Source organism: Hypanus sabinus, chromosome 11 (genome assembly GCF_030144855.1).
Source record: "Hypanus sabinus isolate sHypSab1 chromosome 11, sHypSab1.hap1, whole genome shotgun sequence".
NCBI lineage: Eukaryota > Metazoa > Chordata > Chondrichthyes > Myliobatiformes > Dasyatidae > Hypanus > Hypanus sabinus.
Window position 1 is genome coordinate 42,405,664 of NC_082716.1, and position 20,324 is coordinate 42,425,987.

Sequence of the window (20,324 nt, forward strand, 5' to 3'; positions counted from 1 at the left end):
AATGGTGACTCTGCATTAGCTGCTTATTCCCTGACAGTCACACAGCTACCTTCCCCCAGCAACTTAGGGGTGAATACCTCCCTGTAGCTCCTATATATCACCACCTCATTTTCCCGTATGAGGCAAAGGTCATCCCGATGGAGCTCCTGTTCCTTAACATGGTCTCTTAGGAGCTGCAGCTCGAAGCACTTTGTGCAGATGTAGTTATCAGGGAGACTGGTGATCTCCCAGAGCTCCCTTATCTCTCACAAAGAACATGCCATTATGCCTGGATCATGGCCAACACAAGAGGGCATAGTTTTAAGGTGCTTGGAAGCAGGTAAAGAGGAGATGTCAGGGGTAAGTTGTTTTACTCAGAGTGGTGAGTGTGTGGAATGGGCTGCCGGCAACAGTGGTGGGGGCGGATACAATAGGCTCTTTTAAGTGACTCCTGGACTTCTAAAGAAAGTACATGTTCGGCACAGCATTGTGGGCCGAAGGGCCTCTATTGTGCTGTAGGTTTTCTATGTTTCCTTCTCAATGCACTGGCTATGTATCATTAAAGAAAAAGAACTTTCCAGAAAATTACTTGGAGCCTCTGCCAGTTGAGCCAAAGCCTCTCATTGTTAACATGGGCCCACACCACTTGCACCATTTCTTTTCATTGACCCTTGCCAAGTGACTAATAACCAGGCCATCTTAAACTCTGCAGACAAGTTCTGACATGCCCAGCTCGCTTTTAAACACTGGCATATCAACTCAACAAGGAATTATCGCCAACTCTCTCGGTGATCTCCCACTCCACGGACAAATCCCAACGGGGTTTTTTAAAACTGGTACAAAAACTCCAGAAGGAATTGTCACCAACTCTCTCTTAAACTTCAATTTAAATCAGAAACATATCCCAATTTTCTTCCCCCAACCTTGCAGGTTATAACCCAGTGACCGCTCGCCCACTAATTAAATGCAGTAAATGTTTCTGTCCTCACTGCACCTGGATAGAAGAACATGTTAAACTCTTTTACAGCCCTGTTATCTTACCATTAAGGTGATACATTTTCTCTGGGAAGGAAAGAGAAAATACAAAGAAACTTTCTACGCCACTATTTTATGCACATTTATGCACCTGCCACAGCTTTTTGTTTTGAAGTAAACAAGCATAACCTAGTTAATCATTTCCCAAAACTATCTCTCTCAGCCATGGTAACTTGTACATATCCTCTTAATAATCTCTAGTGCTTCACAATTCCTAAAATGCAATGACCAGAGCTACGCAGAATTCTGAACTGTATGTTTAATGTTTCACATAACTCTAGCATGATTTCCTTTCTTTTACGTTCCATTTCTCCATTGATAAACTACCTTTGTAATTACCTTACTGACCTGCAAGCTATCTTGAGGAATCTGTAAAACGTCATCTGGTCTTCTGCACTTCATATTTTCCCTATTTCCATTTATTCTTTTGCCTTGTTTTCACCCTCGCCCTGCCACCTCCCAAACAATCCCATAGACTCCAATTGCCACTTTTCTTCACCCTAAGCAAATCTCTTATATTTTCCTAAATTCTACAGCTTTACAACAGTAACAAAGTCAGTTCTGGTATTGTCTACAAACTACTTAAACCATTCCCCCGAAACTCATGACTTACATTCCAATCAAGGTAAATCCCTTTACAATGATCAGATGCCTCTTAGTTTTACCATTCCTTAAACAGGAGGAAAACCCCACATTTCATCTGTTGAACCACAAATCAGTATGGGATTCTCCCAAACATAATGCAGGTACACCATGCTTACACAGTCAAGTACTTTCTAATTTCAGAATAATATTTCTTGTGCCTCTTTATGAGTCACTTTTTGAGGCTCAAACCAGAAGAAAACCCCTCTTACCTTTGCTAACTGTGTCCAGGTTATAAAATCATCTTCCTGTTCCATTCGAATGTACATTATGTAGATTTTTCCTTCGGTGTCTGGAATGAAACTATCTTCACAGGGGTTTTTGGTATGGTCTAGAACCTTGGCCTCACTGCAGGAATAACCACCAATTATTAGAAATCCAAGAGGTCAACTGAAGTTAAGCTATGTTGTATATACTGCAAAGAGCAGGTTCATTTTAGTTAACCAACAATTACCAAACTGCTTGATTACTACTAAGGGTAGTTAAACATGATCACTGCTTATTAAAGGTAATGGTACGAAGTAAACATTTTCCAATCACAGAAATTCTTGAAATGAAAAGCTAAACAATTCAGTAGCTGCTTTTACACCCTGTCCTCTTATTCTATATAAATATTAAACAGGAAACAGGATCAGAAAGAAAACAAGTGAGAAGAAGAGCAGTTTTATTTAAACAAAGCACTACATTACCTTACCAGCTTGTGAATTTCATTCTCATATGCATCCTTTTTCAAACTGGAAAAGAGGTCAAGTTTGAGCCCATGAGCATGCAAAGATATTTTATCAACAACATTTTAAAATGGCTTTTAAATGTCACTAGTGTTAAGAATCATTAGTATAAAGTGTAAAAACAAATAGATTTTGATCTAAATACAAGAATGGGGCATAAGTAAATTTCTGGTTCAAAAATTGCCGAAAAGTCGGGGTTTCAGCACCTAAGTTACAGAGAAAAGTTGAACAAGTTAGGTCTTTATTCTTTGGAGAGTAGAAGGTTGAGGGGGGACTTGATAGAGGTATTTAAAATTAGGAGGGGGATAGATAGCGTTGACGTGGATAGACTTTTTCCATTGAGAGTAGGGGAGATTCAAACAAGAGGACATGAGCTGAGAGTTAAGGGTCAAAAGTTTAGGGGTAACACAAGGGGGAACTTCTTTACTCATCGAGAGTGGTAGCTGTGTGGAATGAGCTTCCAGTAGAAGTGGTAGAGGCAGGTTCGGTATTGTCATTTAAAGTAAAATTGGATAGATATATGGACAGGAAAGGAATGGAGGGTTATGGGCTGAGTGCAGGTAGGTGGGACTAGGTGAGAGTAAGCGTTTGGCATAGACTAGAAGGACCAGGATGGCCGGTTTCCGTGCTGTAATTGTTATAGAGTTATACAAGTCAAATATCAACATTAGGTAAATGAAGCACACAAGACTATTTGGGACACAATGAGATGTCGAAAGAGCCAAAGACTGATAAAAGTACAAGATACCTATCTACGTTTTTGAGCTGCACATTTGGAACAGTGTTGAGCTTGTGTTTCTTGAAATAAGCTTCCTACAAAAGAAAAAAAAGTGAATTACACAAAATGTCTTAATTTACAACAACAAAACATTATAACTCAATTAAAATAGATTAAAATTAAGCCCTCATCACTAATCATTTAGCTATTGATGGTACTGCTGACTATACAAGAGCCAACCAGAAAGGTCACAGCACACATCAGCTGTTTATCACTATAACTAAATTGGTTTGATCAACCCTAAATCATCCCATCAGAGCAGCTTTATATTAATACAACCACCTAGTACTTACATGAAAATACCCATTCATATTGAGTCCAACGATGCCAAAATGGTACGATCTGGATACATCTGGGATAATACATTCCCGACCTTTTCTTTGCTCAGGCATTCTCACCCACATGTCCCAGTCCCAGAGCTGTGAAGTAGTCAGAAGTTAAAACTCAAATAATCTTCTTTAAACTAAATATCAGGGTATATAGCTGCATTTTTATTTACTTCTTTATTATTTATTGATTGATTGATTTATTTGCTTTGTCCAAAACAATACACTCAGCCTGCATGATGTTCCTGATCCTGGTTCAATGCCACAGTTGTATACTATGCACTTTAAAGGTGTATTCACCATGACCACGATAAACTCTTAAATTTTCTTTGATAAATAGAAAATAAATTCTTATCTCATAGAATTACTATGTAATGCATGATAGCATGAAGATATTTTTTTAAATATTTCTTCAAATGGAGTGTTTAAACATGTAAAAGAAAGCATTTCACTCAAAGCAATTGTGCTGACATCTCTTATCAAAACAAAGTGTTGATAAAACCACTTGGATAAAAATGAATTGCTGCACATTGATTTTTTTTTTAACTTTCCAGATAACATCAGTGGCACTTATGCATTAATAACTTGTGGAGTCTTTGATTTGGGCAACAATTGCCAGTATGTTCATCCACACTTGGCAAGATGTCAATGTCACAAGCATTCTGGTTCAACCAGGTACACACGGCATTTCCCCATAGCACAGACATGACAAGTTGGCCCCTGTTGACATTTATCTAATGTATGATTATTATATGTTATTAAAATTTCATAAATATTCACGTTTCTATTAAAAATTCACCATCTATGAGAATGACCATGGATCCCACTCATTTTAAAAACTAAGACTTTGTTTTGCAGAAGCAGATTTGTGGATTTGGTCAGTGGAATAGAAGATACTGATTGCAAGTAGGTACGATAACTATTTATTTACAAACCAACAGTGAAACAATCAACCAAACATCTAAGTCAAACAAGTACTTATTTGAGCCCCCTGCATAACAAAACTGCAACACTACACATTCAATAACATTACTAACTCAAACAGGAACTTTGTTAAGCCCCCTCAAGTTACACAACACTAACAAACTGTCCGTCTCTGTGTGGGGCCCTTATATCAGCAGAACACTTTCCCAATGGCTCTGCAGCCCTGGTCGTGACCCAGCCTGAAAGGACCCAGTCCCTAATCAAGGGTCAGAACGTCTGGCACACACTATCCTTATACTGCTGGCGGGCCCGAAACCGAAGATGGTGTTACAGCGTGAAAGCCAGCTAATGGGAGACAGCTGCCACATCTTTCAAATGGGCTAATCAGCAACCAACACCGTGGAAGCGGCCTTCGATCAGTAGGCAAATTTATCCTTTACATTACATTTTAGCCCTCAAAAGATACAACACCATGACTAGTCAGCCCTCAGGCTACTATAACCCCCACAAGCACCCCACTAAACTACATATAAAACATAAAACCACTGGCAAAGAGCCCTGGTCCCTTTCTCTTCTGTGTTTCACTCTGCCAAGGGCTTTAAATCCTACTCAAGGCGGGAAGGGTATCTGACCTTGACCGACACTGCTGCCCAATCCCATAAGGATTTATTTACATTTACAGGGAGTGAGCAGCATCCTGTGTGTGTTGTTGATCACATGTTGGAACAACAGACCCCATAAGGCGCCCTTCTTTCTATTAGATAGACTCATTCCAGTACCCCTATCATCCCATATCCTCAACAACCACGTGACCAGGGGCCTTCCCAGCTTCTGCCTGGCCTGTACCTATCCGCCAATCCCTCTAGTTCCTTGGTGGAGAACTCCCTGATCTCTGACCTCGGAAGGGCCTATTTTAGTACTCCCATGGCATTTCCCAGGGGCCCCATGGGAAATGGGGTTCATGTGGGATCATGTGGTCATAGATCTGAGCTGTACAGAGAGAATCATACAACTCTGCTCTATTTGATAAGTTGCAGAACCTGGGCCTCTGTACCTCCCTCTGCAATTGGACCCTCGACTTCCAAACTGGAAGACCACAATCTGTGCGGACTGATGATAACATCCTCCTCACTGATGATCAACACTGGCACACCTCAGGGGTGTGTGCTTAGCCCACTGTTCTACTCTCTGTATACACATGACTGTGTGACTAGGCATAGATCAAATACCATCTATAAATTTGCTGATGATACAGCTATTGTTGGTAGAATCTTAGGTGGTGACGAGAGGGTGTACAGGAGTGAGATATGCTAACCAGTGGAGTGGTGCCACAGCAACAACCTGGCACTCAACGTCAGTAAGACAAAAGAGCTGATTGTGGACTTCAGGAAGGGTAAGCTGAGGGAACACATACCAATCCTCATAGAGGGATCAGAAGTGGAGAGAGGGATCAGAAGTGGAGAGAGTGAGCAGCTTCAAGTTCCTGGGTGTCAAGATCTCTGAGGATCTAACTTGGTCCCAACGTATCAATGGAGTTATCAAGAAAGCAAGACAGCCGCTATACTTTATTAGGAGTTTGAAGAGACTTGGCATGCCAACAAATACACTAAAAACTTCTATAATTGTACCGTGGAGAGCATTCTGACAGGCTGCATCACTGTCTGGTATGGAGTGGCTACGGCACAGGACTGAAAGAAGCTGCAGAAGGTTGCAAGTCTAAGTCAGTTCCAGCTTGGGTACTAGCCTATAAAGTACCCAGGACATCTTTAGGGAGCGGTGTTTCAAAAAGGCAGCATCCTTTATTAAGGACCTCCAGCACCTAGTGTATGCCCTTTTCTCACTGTTACCATCAGGTAGGAAGTACAGAAGCCTGAAGGCACACAGTCAGCGATTCAGAAACAGCTTCTTCCCCTCTGTCATCCAATTCCTAAATGGACATTGAATCTTTGGACACTACCTCACTTAAAAAAAATATACAGTATTTCTGTTTTTGCACGTTTCTTTAACCTATTCAATATACATAACTGATTTACTTGTTTATTTATTGTTATTTTTTTCTCTCTGCTAGATTATGTATTGCATTGAACTGTTGCTAAGTTAACAGATTTCACGTCACATGCCTGTGATAATAAACCCGATTCTGATTCCTCCATCTTCACCATCTCGCCATGTATCCCTATCCCCAATCGGCACGTTTGGATCACCTCCCTGCAGCAACAAGGCTCAAACCTTAATAGGAACCATTTGCCAGTTAGCCTGTCGGACATCCTCCAAATGCTCCACCTTCACTACCCAACAGGCTATCTTCATACCCTTGTCTTCTAGCTCTTCAGCCTGGGTCAGTGCTGAATGAGAAGCTTCCTCCATGGTGGTACAATTCTGGTGCAGCACCACCGCCTCATTCTTGAGACTTGCTGTCTCCAGCTCTCTCTGTGTGATCGTTATTTGCTGGTGCTTTACGATGGCTGCCAGCAATTGTGAAAGCATCACTCCGGCTCCCCTTTCCCCTGAGGAACCTGCCTTATTAAGTACAGACATTATGTGGTGTCTGATATTCACCCCACGGGAGTCCAACTTGTCTGACCAGTCTCCAGGCATCAAGTAGGTTGGCAAGACTCCCAAATCTCGCACTGCTGTCAGTCCACCCTGGGACATGACACTGCTCACACAGAGTTCTTTCTCTTATTTTCCCTTCTAAAGAAACTTAACTTCTGTTCAATCTCTGGATCCTTGCTGACTATGCCAAATGTTTGACAGAAGCAGATTCAGTAAGTGGGACAGGAGACACTGATTGCATACAAGCACTTTCACTATTTATTTACAGTGAAACACTCAACTAAGTATCGAAGTCACTCAAGTACTTATCTAAGCCCCTTAAGTTACAAAACTACAACACTAAACACTAATTTCTAACTCAAACAGGTATTTGGTCAAGTCCCAAATTACACAACTACAACACTAAACATTCAACCGAAGTGTACGCGTGGGCCCTTCTATTTGCAGCAGCACACTTTTCCAATTGTTCTTCAGTCCTGGTTGTGATCCAGCCTGAAGGAAGGCCTTGGCTAAGAGGCAGAGCATCTGGCACACTCTAATCTCCAGGAGCCAATGCCTCCGCATCCTTTGAACAGGCCAATTAGTGACTGGCACAGCAGAAGCGGCTTTTGACCAGCTGGCAAGTTAGCCCTTCATGTTACAACTTCTCAGTTCTTTTTAATACAGCTTTGATTACTATAACCTTTGACACGCTGTGACTACAATATTGTACTTTACCCATCAACAAAAGATAGGACAATGCTTTTCAGATAATCAATTATTTCCAACTACACTAACAGAATCAAGAATTTGCACCAACTCTTTCAATTGGCAATAATAATTATTGCTCCATTTTTGACATCACATCCTGGTTAATCAAAATATGACAACTTAGGGATCTTTACTAAATTATTATGGTTTCTTTTAATTTTTCCTTAGCTGTACAATGCAAATGATCTGGCCTGGGTAGGAGAGGAAATAGTTGTCTGATACAAGTACATTGACCAAAAAAATCCATTTAATGGCTCACTCTCTGAATAGATGCCTTATTGCAAAGGCAATAGGAATTGAAGGGAGAAAGAGGGAGTTCTTTAAGTTGGACATGGTATTTCTGCTTTTTTTTTGGATTTCATCTCTCATCCCCATAAGAAATTAAAATAATTTGTAAATAATTACTGCACAGTTCCACTAATGTATAAAAATTCAAAAGGAAATTAGAATACATACTTAGATAATTTTTCTACAATTCCTGCCAAGAAAAAAAATTGAAAAGAGAGAGCAAAAAGAAAAAAAAATTGTCACACTGATACACTCAAAGTGACCGTTATGGAAAAAATTAAAACAGCTGTCAGAATAACACACAGGAACTAACATTGAATTAATGGACTAGGAATTAAAACAACCTTACCTTTTCTGGTGTTGGCCACTTTGGCTCCAGCTCATCTTTATAAAGGCTCTTCTTTAGAACCCATCCAAGCCCTGGCATACTCTCCACTCGATAGAGCAGAGCAATGTCCTCTGCTGTGTGCTCATAGCCCTAAGGTTTACACACAAAGTATCACTCAATCTCAACCATGGAGAACTGCAAGTAATCAACAAGCAATACTGATCTGATAACAGCATCAGTCACAGATAATTTGTAGAGCAGAAAGAAAATCAACCATATGAACATAGATGTATCAAAATGCTTTAAAACAGAAGTTAACTTTCTCCATTTACCTTTACAAACACTGTAAATTATCACAAATTTTAATTTAATATTGTCATTTAGAACAAACACTTCAATGGAAAAGGCGTCTAATAAGGAGGCAGTGATTTCCCAATACAAGTAGAGCAGCTGAACACACTAAACACAGCTCAAGTGGTAGCAACCATCATTTTGAGTTAAAACCCAAATACATAATCCATCCCCTCCACCTCTATGATCCTCTCCATAACAGATGCTAATCTGATCCACTATGCAGGACTCAAATGACATCAAAATTACTTGAATGTTTTGGAAAATAACAACACTCAATGCTGGGAAGCTAGTGCCAATGACAGAGCTGGCCAAGTTTTCAAATTTCAGCAGCTGCTTTTGCTCCATTGCCATGGTACCTCAACAACAGATGCAGATGCAACCAGTTAGAATGCTCTCCATGGCACATCTGTAGAAATTTGCAAGCACCTTTAGTGACATACCAAGTCTCCTTAACTTTTTAATGAAATACAGACCCTGTCATACCACCTTGTAATTGCATCAAGCATTCTTTGTAATTGTTGGGCCCAGGATAGATCTGCAGCAAAGGTGACAAATACAAATACTTTATTGTCACCAAACAATTGATACTAGAGCGTACAATCATCACAGTGGTATTTGTTTCTGCACTCTGCGCTCCCTGAAGTACAAATCAAAGTAAATATAATAAAAAATTAAATTATAAATCATAACTAGATAATAGAAAAGGGAAAGTACAGTAGTGCAAGTCAGGTCCAGATATTTGGAAGGTACAGCCCAGATCCAGCTCAGGATCTGTTCAGCAGTCTTATCACAGTTGGAAAGAAGCTGTTCCCAAATCTGGCCGTACGTATCTTCATGTTCCTGAACCTTCCCCCGGAGGGAAGTGGGACAAAAAGTGTGTTGGCTGGGTGGGACTTATCCTTGATTATCCTGGCAGCACTGCTCCGACAGCGTGTGGTGTAAAGTGAGTCCAAGGATAGAAGATTAGTTTATGTGATGTGCTGGGCTAGGTTCACGATCTTCTGCAGCTTCTTCCGGTCTTGGACAGGACAACTTCCATACTAGGTTGTGATGCACCCTAGAAGAATGCTTTCTACAGTGCACCTATAAAAATTAGTGAGGGTTTTAGGGGACAGACCAAATTTCTTCAGCTTTCTCAGGAAGTAAAGGCGCTGGTGGGCCTTCTTGGCAGTGGACTCTGCTTGATTAGTCCAAGTCAGGTCACTTGTGATATTCACCCCGAGGAACTTAAAGCTTTTGACCTGTTCCACCTGCGCACCACCGATGTACATGGGGTCATGCGGTCCGCTACTCCTTCTGAAGTCAACAACCAATCCCTTCGCCTTGCTGACCTTGAGGGATAGGTTATTGTCTTCGCACCATGCCACCGAGTTCTTAATTTCTTCTTTGTTCTCAGACTCATCATTACCCAAGATGCAGCCTACAATTGTGGTGTCATCAGCAAACTTATACATTGAGTTTGATCGAAATTTGGCTACATAATCATGGGTGTACAGTAAATACAGCAGGGGGCTGAGTACACAGCCTGTGGGGCACCAGTGCTCAGAGTGATTGTAGAGGAGAGCTTGTCCCCTATTTTTACAGCCTGGGTCCTGTCTGTGAGGAAGTTGAAGATCCAGCTGCAGATCTGAGTGCTAAGACCCAGGTTCCGGAGCTTAGGAATCAGTTTATTTGGAATGATGGTATTAAGGGCAGAGCTGTAGTCAATGAAAAGGAGCCTTACATATGTGACTTTATTCTTCAAGTGTTCTAAGGAGGAATGTAGTGCCAGAGAGATGGCATCTGCCATTGACCTGTTGCTTTGGTAGGCGAATTGCAAAGCGTCGAGGTTGACTGGTAGGTTATGGTTGATGTGTGCCATAACCAATCGCTCGAAGCACTTCAGAGCAATTGATGTCAGAGCCACAGGTTGGCAGTCATTCAGGCATGCCACCTTGCTTTTCTTCGGCACCGGGATTATTGTTGCCTTCTTAAAACACGAGGGGATCTTATACTGAAGCAGGGAGCAGTTGAAGATGTCAGCAAACACTCCAGCAAGCTCGCTTGCACAGGCCCGGAGAACCTGTCCCGGGACGCCATCTGGGCCCATCACCTTCCTTGGATTTATCTTCAGGAAGATTCTTCTAACGTCTTCCTCGGTGACGATGAATCTCGATGCCACCAGGTCCGGTTCATCCAGAGGGGGCTGGACGCTCCTGTTCGAATCTTGCGTAGAATACGTTAAGTTCATCAGGAAGAGAAGCACTACAGTTATTGATATACCCAGCCTTTTCTTTGCGCCCAGTGATCTCATTCAGACCCTGCCATAGTCTACTGGCATCCCTCTGGTTAGCGTGGGCTTCCAACTTGGCTCGATATTGCCTCTTGGCGCCCTTAATGGCTTTCCGGAGCTCACGCCTGGATTCCATGTAGCGACTGGTATCTCCAGACCTAAAAGCCACAGCTCTAGTCTTCAAAAGGGACTGGACCTCATAATTCATCCAAGGCTTCTGGTTAGGGAATACCCGGATCGTCTTGCAAGACACACAGTCCTCTGTGCATTTCCAGATAATGTCCATGACAGACAATAGACAATAGGTGCAGAAGTAGACCATTCAGCCCCTCGAGTCTGCACCGCCATTCTGAGATCATGGCTGATCATTCACTATCAATACCCAGTACCTGCCTTGTCCCCATATCCCTTGATTCCCCTATCCATCAGATATCTATCCAGCTCCTTCTTGAAAGCATCCAGAGAATTGGCCTCCACCGTCTTCCGAGGCAGTGCATTCCACACCTCCACAACTCTCTGGGAGAAGAAGCTCTTCCTCAACTCTGTTATAAATAACTGATCTCTTATTCTCAATCCATGCCCTCTGGTACTGGACTCTCCCAACATCTGGAACATATTTCCTGCCTCAATCCTATCAAATCCTTTAATTATCTTAAACGTTTCAATCAGATCCCCTCTCAATCTCCTCAATTCCAGCGTGTACAAGCCCAATCTCTCCAATCTCTCTGCGTAAGACAGCCCTGCCATCCCAGGAATCAACCTAGTGAATCTACGCTGCACTTCCTCAATTGCCAGAATGTCCTTCCTTAAACCTGGAGACCAAAACTGTACACAATATTCCAGGTGTGGTCTCACCAGGGCCCTGTACAAATGCAAAAGAACATCCTTGCTCTTGTATTCAATTCCCCTTGTAACAAAGGCCAACATTCCATTTGCCCTCTTCACTGCCTGTTGCACTTGCTCATTCACCTTCATTGACTGGTGAACTAGGACTCCTAGGTCTCTTTGTATTTCTCCCTTACTTAACTCGACACCGTTCAGACAATACTCTGCCCTCTTGTTCCAGCTTCCAAAGTGGATAACTTCACACTTATTCACATTGAATAACATCTGCCAAGCATCTGCCCACTCACTCAGCCTATCCAAGTCTCCCTGTATTCTCCTAACGTCCTCTTCGCATGTCACACTGCCACCCAGTTTAGTATCGTCAGCAAACTTGCTGATATAGTTTTCAATGCCCTCATCTAAATCATTGACATAAATCGTAAAGAGCTGTGGTCCCAATACAGAGCCCTGTGGTACCCCACTAGTCACCTCCAGCCAGTCTGAGAAACACCCATTCACTGCTACCCTTTGCTTTCTATCTGCCAACCAGTTTTCTATCCATGTTGAAACCCTGCCCCCAATGCCATGAGCTCTGATTTTACTCACCAATCTCCTATGTGGCACCTTATCGAATGCCTTCTGAAAATCTAGGTACACAACATCTACTGGCTTACCCTCGTCTAACATCCTTGTTACACCCTCAAAAAACTCCAATAGATTAGTCAAGCCTCAAAAAACTCCAACAGATTAGTCAAGCTGAGGCATACTCATCAAGGTTAGCTGCCGAGTCCTTGAACACGAACCAGTCCACCGATTCAAAGCAGCCACGGAGGACCTCATCCGTTTCCTCTGTCCAATGCAGCAACACTTTTGACACGGTGACCTCCCGCTTCAGTTTCTGTTTGTAAGCCGGGAGGAGGAGTGCGGCCTGATGGTCCAATTTTCCAAAGTGAGGTCATTGGACTGAACAGTAGGCATCTTTGACTGCTGTGTAGCAGTGGTCAAGTATATTCGGGCCTCTAGTGGAGCAGGAGACATGTTGATATAACTTTGGCAGCGCTTTTCTGAGGTTGGCCTGGTTAAGGTCCCCAGCTGTAATCTGTAATGAGCAAAGCCTCCGGATACCTAGTCTCAAGTTCACTGATGTTGGCATACAGTGTATTCACAGCACACTCCAAGACCGCCTGGGGGTGGGGAATGTAGACCGCTGTCAGTATGACCGAGGTGAATTCCCGTGGCAGATAATAAGGACGACAGTTCACTGACAGATGTTCCAGGTCCGGACTGCAGGAGCTTGTCAGTGCCACTGTGTCCGAGCACCACGCAGTGTTGATCAGTAGGCAGACTCCACCTCCTTGTCTTGCCCGAAGACACCATGCAGTCCATCCAATGGATCGAAAATCCCTCTGGTCGGATGGCACAGTCAGGGGTGGCAGGGGAGAGCCAGGTCTCTGTGAAACAGAATACACAGCAGTTCTGCATCTCCCTGCAGTAGGCGAGTCTCCCTTTAAGATCATCCACCTTGTTCTCTATGGCTTGCACATTAGCTAGTAGGATGGTGGGCAGAGGGATCCGAAAGCCCCTCCCTTCAATCTGACCAGCAGCCCAGCTCTCTTCTACGCTTCCTCGGTAATTTGTTCATCTTTTCAGATTTCCATCGATGCAGTGTGTTGTTGGTCCCATGCCACCCAGGAACTTGAAACTGCTCACCCTTTCCACTGCTGATCCTTCGATGAGGACTGGTACATGTTCCCTCAATTTCCTGAAGTCCTTGGTTTTACGAGCAAGGCCTTTGTTGCAACATCACTCAGCCAGCTGATCTATTTCACACCAGTATGTCTCCTGGTCACCATGTGAAATTCTGCCAACAATGTTTGTGTTGTCAGCAAATGTATAGATGGTGTTTGAGCTGAGCCTAGCCTCAAAGTTGTGCGTGCAGAAAGAGTAGAGCAGTGGGCTAAGCACACATCCTTGAGGTGTGCCAGTGTACACTGTCAGCGAGGAGACGTTATTTCTAATCCGCACAGATTGTGGTCTCCCGGTGAGGAAGTCAAGGATCCAGTTGTAGAGGGAGGTGCAGGGGGTCAGGTTTTGGAGCTTGTTGTCTAGAGCCGAAGGTATGATTGTGTTGAACACTGAGCTGTAATCAATAAACAGCAGCCTGACGTAGGCATTACTTTTTGTCCAGGTGATCTAGTGGAGAGCCAGTGAGATTGCATCCACTGAACCTATTATGGCAATAGGTAAATTGCAGGTCCAGGTCCTTGCTTAGGTAGGAGTTTAATTCAAGCCACAACCTACCTTTCAAAGCACTTCAGGTCAGTAGATGTAAGTGCCACTGGTAGATAATCATTGAATAGCTCACCCTCTCCTCTTGGGCACTGGCATGATTGAAGATGGAGGGAATGTTCTATTGCAGCAGCGAGAAATTGAGCCATGCCCTTGAATATTCCTGCAGTTGGTTGGCACAAGTTTTAAGAGATTGGTATGTCACTAAAGTCTCCAGCAAATGCATAGAGTATACATAATGAAATGTGGAGAGTATTCTGACTGGTTAATCACCACCTAGTAAGGAAGCTCCAATCCACAAGATTGAAATTGGCAGCGGTGTGTTGTGCATTCATCCAGCTCGACCACGGACACAACCCTCCCCACCATTGAGGACATCTTCAAAGGCAGTGTCTCAAGAAGGCAGCATCCATTATTAAGGACCCTCACCACGTGAGACATGCCTTCTTCTCGTACTACCACCAGGTAGGAGGAACTGAAATCAGAAGACTCACCAAAGGTGATTTAGGAACAGTTTCTCCCCCCGCCATCAGATTTCTGAATGATCCATGAACCCTACCTTATTATCCCTTTTTAATGCCAATTTTAATAAACCTGTTTCTGATTCTGAATATCCATTTGTGGCTGAAGCGATACCCAGTACAAAAGGAATAATATTCGGGATCTTGGAACAATAATTTCAAGTTTATTGTCAACTGACTACATACATATGAACACCCACAAAACATATCACACACAGCACATTAAACAAAATATTAAGTTAATGAAATATAATTCAAAGTGTATGTAATATGCTGCACGGGTGAGCAGCTCGTAGTCCTAGTGACAAGACCTCAATTGTTGTAGGGTATTCATTAGTCTCAGAACCTGAGGGAAGAAGCTGTTACCATAAGGCCATTCAATCCTTCAAATCTGCTCCGCCATTCCAACATGGCTGATGTTATCCCCCCTCAACGTCATTCTCGTCTTCTTCCCGTAACATTTGACACCATGAGTAATCAAGAACCTATCGACCCCCACTTTAAATTGCCCAATGACTAAGCCTGCACTGTCATCTGCAGCAATGAATTCCACAAATTCACTATCCTCTGGTAAAGAAATTCCTTATCTCTTTTCTAAATGGACATTCCTCTATACTGAGGCTGTGCTCTCTGGTCCTAGCCTCCCCCACAATAGGAAACATCCTCTCCACATCCACTCTATCTAGGCCATTCAATATTTGATGGCAAGTACAAGCCCAGAGCCATCAAATGCCCCTCATACATTAACTCTTTCATTCCCAGAATCATTCTCATGAATTTGCTCTGTACTCCCTTCAATACCAGCACACCTCTTCTTAGAAAAGGGGGTGAAAACTGCTCACAATGCCTTATAAAGCCTCAACATTACATCCTTGCTTTTATATTCTAATCCCGTCAATATGAATGCTAACATTGCATTTGCTTTTCTCAGCTGCACTCAACCTGCAGTGTTAACCATTAGGGAATCCTGCTTGAAGACTTCTAAGTCCCTTTGTACAACTGTTCCTTTTTAATTTTCTCCCTTATTTGAAAATAGTCTGCACCTTTATTTCTTCTATGACCATACACTTCCCTACACTATATTCCATCTGCTACTTCTTTGCCCATTCTCCTATTCTGAGCCTTTCTTCAGACTTCTTGCTTCCTCAACACTACATGCCACACCTCCCATCTTCATGTCATCTGCAAACCTGGTTCCTTAGCCATGAACTCAGTCCTCCAATTCAATAACATAATGCTCCACTAATTTATGCTATATTATATGATCGCTCTCTTGAGTTAATGCTGTCTTTGACTTCCCTTGTCAGCCATGATAGATAACCTCATCTTCCCTTTAGAACAGGGGCTCCCAATCTGGGGTCCACAGACCCCTCTGTTAAACACACACGCACGCACGCATTCTTGCAGGTGCAGTCGTCAGTGACATTGGAGGTCTCCCTGCCTTCAATTACCTTGCAAGAGGAGCATTTCACTCTCCTGTCTGACGCCCCCACTGCCCTAACTGTGCAATAAAGAAAGAAAAAATAAATGAAAAATATCTACTATTACGAATGTGAAGCAACTCTGAGGGGCCAAAGGGTACAAAGTCGCCCCCTCCTTTTTGAGAATCGCAAGATTGCTATTATTTCGGGTCTGAGACCCAGGAAATGAGAGAGAGACGTCCAGAATACACAAGGTTTGGAATGTGTCCTGACATCAGCGGAATGGAACCACTGATAATGGCCATTGTCTCTTGGAGACGGAATTGTGTATTGAGTACTGTACTGGTCATTGAAACCCCTCAGGGGACAACCAGAGAGGTCTGGTTGAGGGATTGCATCATCCCAATCTGATTGACATCTGAGACCCTGTGAATAAGGATAAAAGAGGGGTCTGGGGAACAACCCCTTTAGACGCACCAGGAGAAACGCTAGAAATCCCGTGACAGTGTTTTATAGCAAAACCCAGTGGGGGCTAGTATTGACGAATACTAAATCTAAAAGTGCGGGTATAATAATAATCAATAAGAAATAAGCTCTATCATTGTCTAAGGGATAATGTATTGTCCGATGGAAATATAAAGTTCACTGCAGTTCCACAAGCTGCCGTCTTTTGATTTTCGCTGGGTTGCAATTGATGTCAGATGTCAATCAGGTTGGGATGATGCAATCCCTCAACCAGACCGCTCTGGTTGTCCCCTGAGGGGTTTCAATGAATAGTACAGTACTCAATACACAATTCCGTCACCAAGAGACAATGGCCGTTTTCAGTGGTTCCGTTCCGCTGATGTCAGGACACATTCCAAACCTTGTGTATTCTGGATGTCTCTCTCTCATTTCCTGGGTCTTAGACCCGAAATAATAGCGATCTTGCGATTCTCAAAAAGGAGGGGGCGACTTTGTACCCTTCGGCCCCTCAGAGTTGCTTCACATTTGTAACACTACCGATGGTCTCCATCTCTCCTCACCAAAGCCTGAATTCCTCACCCTAACACTGGCACACTCACACAATGACCACTCCACTTACTCTTGACAAATACCCAATTATGTACAATCCAACTTCTCCCCAGGAACTGATACACAGAATGTTACCCAGTCTAGCTTACCTAGTCCTGATGCTCTTGAACCTCCCTTCTGACAATAGTGAGTTAAAGAGATTTTGGGATGAGTGGTAGAGTTCCTCAATATTCAACTGCAGGATATATTTCAGAGCATTCAAACGTCAATATGCTACAAACATCGGTCTTCTTTTGTTTCCTCCATTACAAGTTTAGAAACTGAACTTCATATACAGCCGCACAGAAAAATGAAGCAATTAATGGTTGCATGCAGCTATATCTGGTCATATTCATGTCTGAGCTGATAGGTAACCATTTGAACCCCAGGAGTGCTAGGCAAGAGAAATACCTTCTCCTCTTGCATTTGACATCATTGCTATCACCAAATCTCCCTGAGGAGCCAGAGGCTAGCTGAACAAGCCACCGATACTGCAATTAAAAGACCAGTAGTCACTTAACCTTCTGGCCTGCATAGCCTACCAAGCATTTTCAAGACACACGTGGCAAAATACTCTCCCAATAATACTCCAGATGCTCAGCAATCTAAGACAAAGCAGCTTGGTTGATGTCAACTGAACCACTGCCTATTCATCTATTCCCCATTGCAGCAACATAATCTGACTCTAGTAGGCACCATTCTATTAAATGCACTTTATCAACTCAAATTTCTCTGAAAGCCTCCACCATTAAAAAAATCACTATCAACAAGGACAAACAAGCTGATGCACATGAATGCCAACATCTGCAATTCCATCCAAGTCAGACCACCGTGGCATTTAAATGCAGCTCTGACCTTTCATTCCCTTATCTGAATGTTGAAACTCAGACCAAAAGAAAGGAGACAGAAAACACAACTCTCTCCTTACGGGAGGCAAGGTATAGTGTTATAGGTGTGGAAAGGGAAGCCATTAGGAGAGATGCTGCTTACAAATCAGGATGGAACTAAGTAAGAGCAGTCTAGAGACTTAACAATCGGAATGAATAGAGAAGGACCCAGGCATTGTCACACACAAAGGCTATAGGAGGGTAAAAGAGGAATTAGTTACGGCAAAGCAGAAATGAGGGAAATAGGTCTGTCTGAAATCAAACAGGGCCATCGTGGGAAAATCAGGCGTAGCAGATATGCAAAGGACACAGGAAAAATGCACCTGTAATGAGAAAGGGGAACTTTCATCAAAGTCATGTTGAGCATTTTAGGTTGTGGAAAGATGGCAAATGGAAGAAACTGCTGAAAATAGTTTTCACAGAGATAATGTCGGCTAGCAAACTGAAACTCAAAAACAGATTCAAAATCAGAACCAGGTTTATTATCACCGGCATGTGACGTGAAATTTGTTAACAGCAGCAACAGTTCAATGCAGAATGTACAGCAAATTAACTGGAGCTGAAAGTATCACAGATTAGGTAAATTAAGAGGTGACAGATAAATTAGATAGTGCTTCAAAGCTACAAATACAGCAGAAGCAGCATTGGAAGGGTAAACAAGAATTGTACTGCACAGTGAAACAATCGTCTTTACTTTCATATTGTCTTTCACTTAGAAGGAAGGTAGTGAGATGAAAGAATGGAATTATGAAGCTCATACAACAGCAAATTTATCTTTTATTTATACATGTTTTTCTGTAAGTTTGATCAAAAGTTCAAAGTAACCTTATTATCAAAGTATGTTAACATATGCTATCTTGAGATTTATTTTCTTGCAGGAATTTACAGGAAAAGTAAATAAAATACGATAGAATTTATGGAAACACTGTGGGACCCAAGGCTTCTGTATCTCCTGCCCAATGGTAGTAGCAAGAAGAGAGCATGGCCTGGATGGTAGGGGTCTTTGATTATGGATTCTGTCTTCTTTTGTAGCAGTACTCCATGTGGGAAGGCCTGTGATGGACTGGGCTGAATCCACCACTTTCTGTAGTCTTTTCCATTCCTGGGCATTGATAATTCCATACCAGGAGATGAAGCCATTTAGGATAATCTCCAACATTGATAAAAGTTTATCAAAGTTTTTGGTGATTTGCTGAATCTATGCAAATTCTTAATAAAGTAGAGGAGTTGAAATGCCACCTCCTTGCCCAAACACCCATTCTTTTAATTTCTGAACCAACATTTTGATGGGGAATTATTCCAGATACAGGAGCAACACTTTAGTCCTTTACATGGGATTTGGAAGAATGCTTAGGCTAATCAGCTGGGTGACCACAAAATCTGAGGTTCCCCTTCTCTTGCTTCATATCTACAACATTCCAGATTTTTGTAGATACAAAAAAGTAACAGAAAAGAAATGGGTTCTCCTTTTTAGAGTGGAGCAAGAACATAGGGAAGTTGCTTGGTTTACATGGCCTTATACTGAATTTGAAGGAAGGGCATTTATCCAGTACCTCCATGAATACAGTCGGCCCTCCTTAACCGCAAGTTCCGCATGCGCAGGTTCAACCAACCGCGGATCGGGAAAACCCGCAGGTTGAGCATTGTTCGCCTCGCATTTCGTTCATTCGCTACTCATGTTGTGAGCGAGAGGAAGGCGTTTAAGGCTAATAAGTGATGGCTGGCTAGCTACATAAAGCACTACAGCCTCAAGAACTTAAAGATCACGGGAGAATCAGGATCAGCTGATGCCAAGTTGGCATCAGAGTTCCCAGAACAGCTGCAATGGTTGCATCTGTACTGAACATGTACAGACTTTTTTTTCTTGTCATTATTCCCTAAACAATTCAGTATAACAACTATTTACATAGCATTTACATTGTATTAGGTATTAAAAGTAATCTAGAGATGATGTAAAGTATACAGGAGGATGTGTGTAGGTTATATGCAAATACTACACCATTTTATACAAGGGACAAGCATCCACGGGTGTTTAGGATTTAGACTTACAATTAAAATGAAGAATTTCTCCAGAGATTGATTAAACTAGGCATTCACCTGGCAGTGTCAGGAGTTTTCACACCCTTCAGATACAAAACAAATCTTTCTATTCAAATGTCCACACAAACTAGTTAAACTAGAACTCAACCAGATGCAGTTTAGTATGGCCTACCTGATCATTCCAAGCAGATATGCAATACAAACTTTCATCTTCTTCAAGTAAATGGATTGTTTGGCTGAGAAAACTAGAAGAAAACAGATCCAGAGTACTTGCCAATTATGAATAACAAGGACTTGACCCAATCTTGAACCAAATTTACAAACAACA

The 20,324-nt window shown here is 42.4% G+C and overlaps 1 protein-coding gene across 2 annotated transcripts in view; it reads right to left on the bottom strand.

The window, feature by feature from the left end:
- The window catches only part of pomgnt1 (protein O-linked mannose N-acetylglucosaminyltransferase 1 (beta 1,2-)), a 66,620-nt gene that overhangs the window by 14,207 nt on the left and 32,089 nt on the right, over positions 1–20,324 (bottom strand). Inside the window, exons 14-19 of one of the 2 annotated variants that reach the window (XM_059984210.1) lie at positions 20,169–20,241; positions 8,356–8,484; positions 3,456–3,581; positions 3,133–3,197; positions 2,346–2,390; positions 1,869–2,004 (exon numbers count right to left, since the gene is read on the bottom strand). In XM_059984210.1, coding sequence (XP_059840193.1) covers positions 1,869–2,004; positions 2,346–2,390; positions 3,133–3,197; positions 3,456–3,581; positions 8,356–8,484; positions 20,169–20,241 — 574 coding nt within the window. Of the gene's footprint in view, positions 1–1,868; positions 2,005–2,345; positions 2,391–3,132; positions 3,198–3,455; positions 3,582–8,355; positions 8,485–20,168; positions 20,242–20,324 lie in introns of those variants that run through there. The other variant, XM_059984211.1, reaches the window with a different exon arrangement.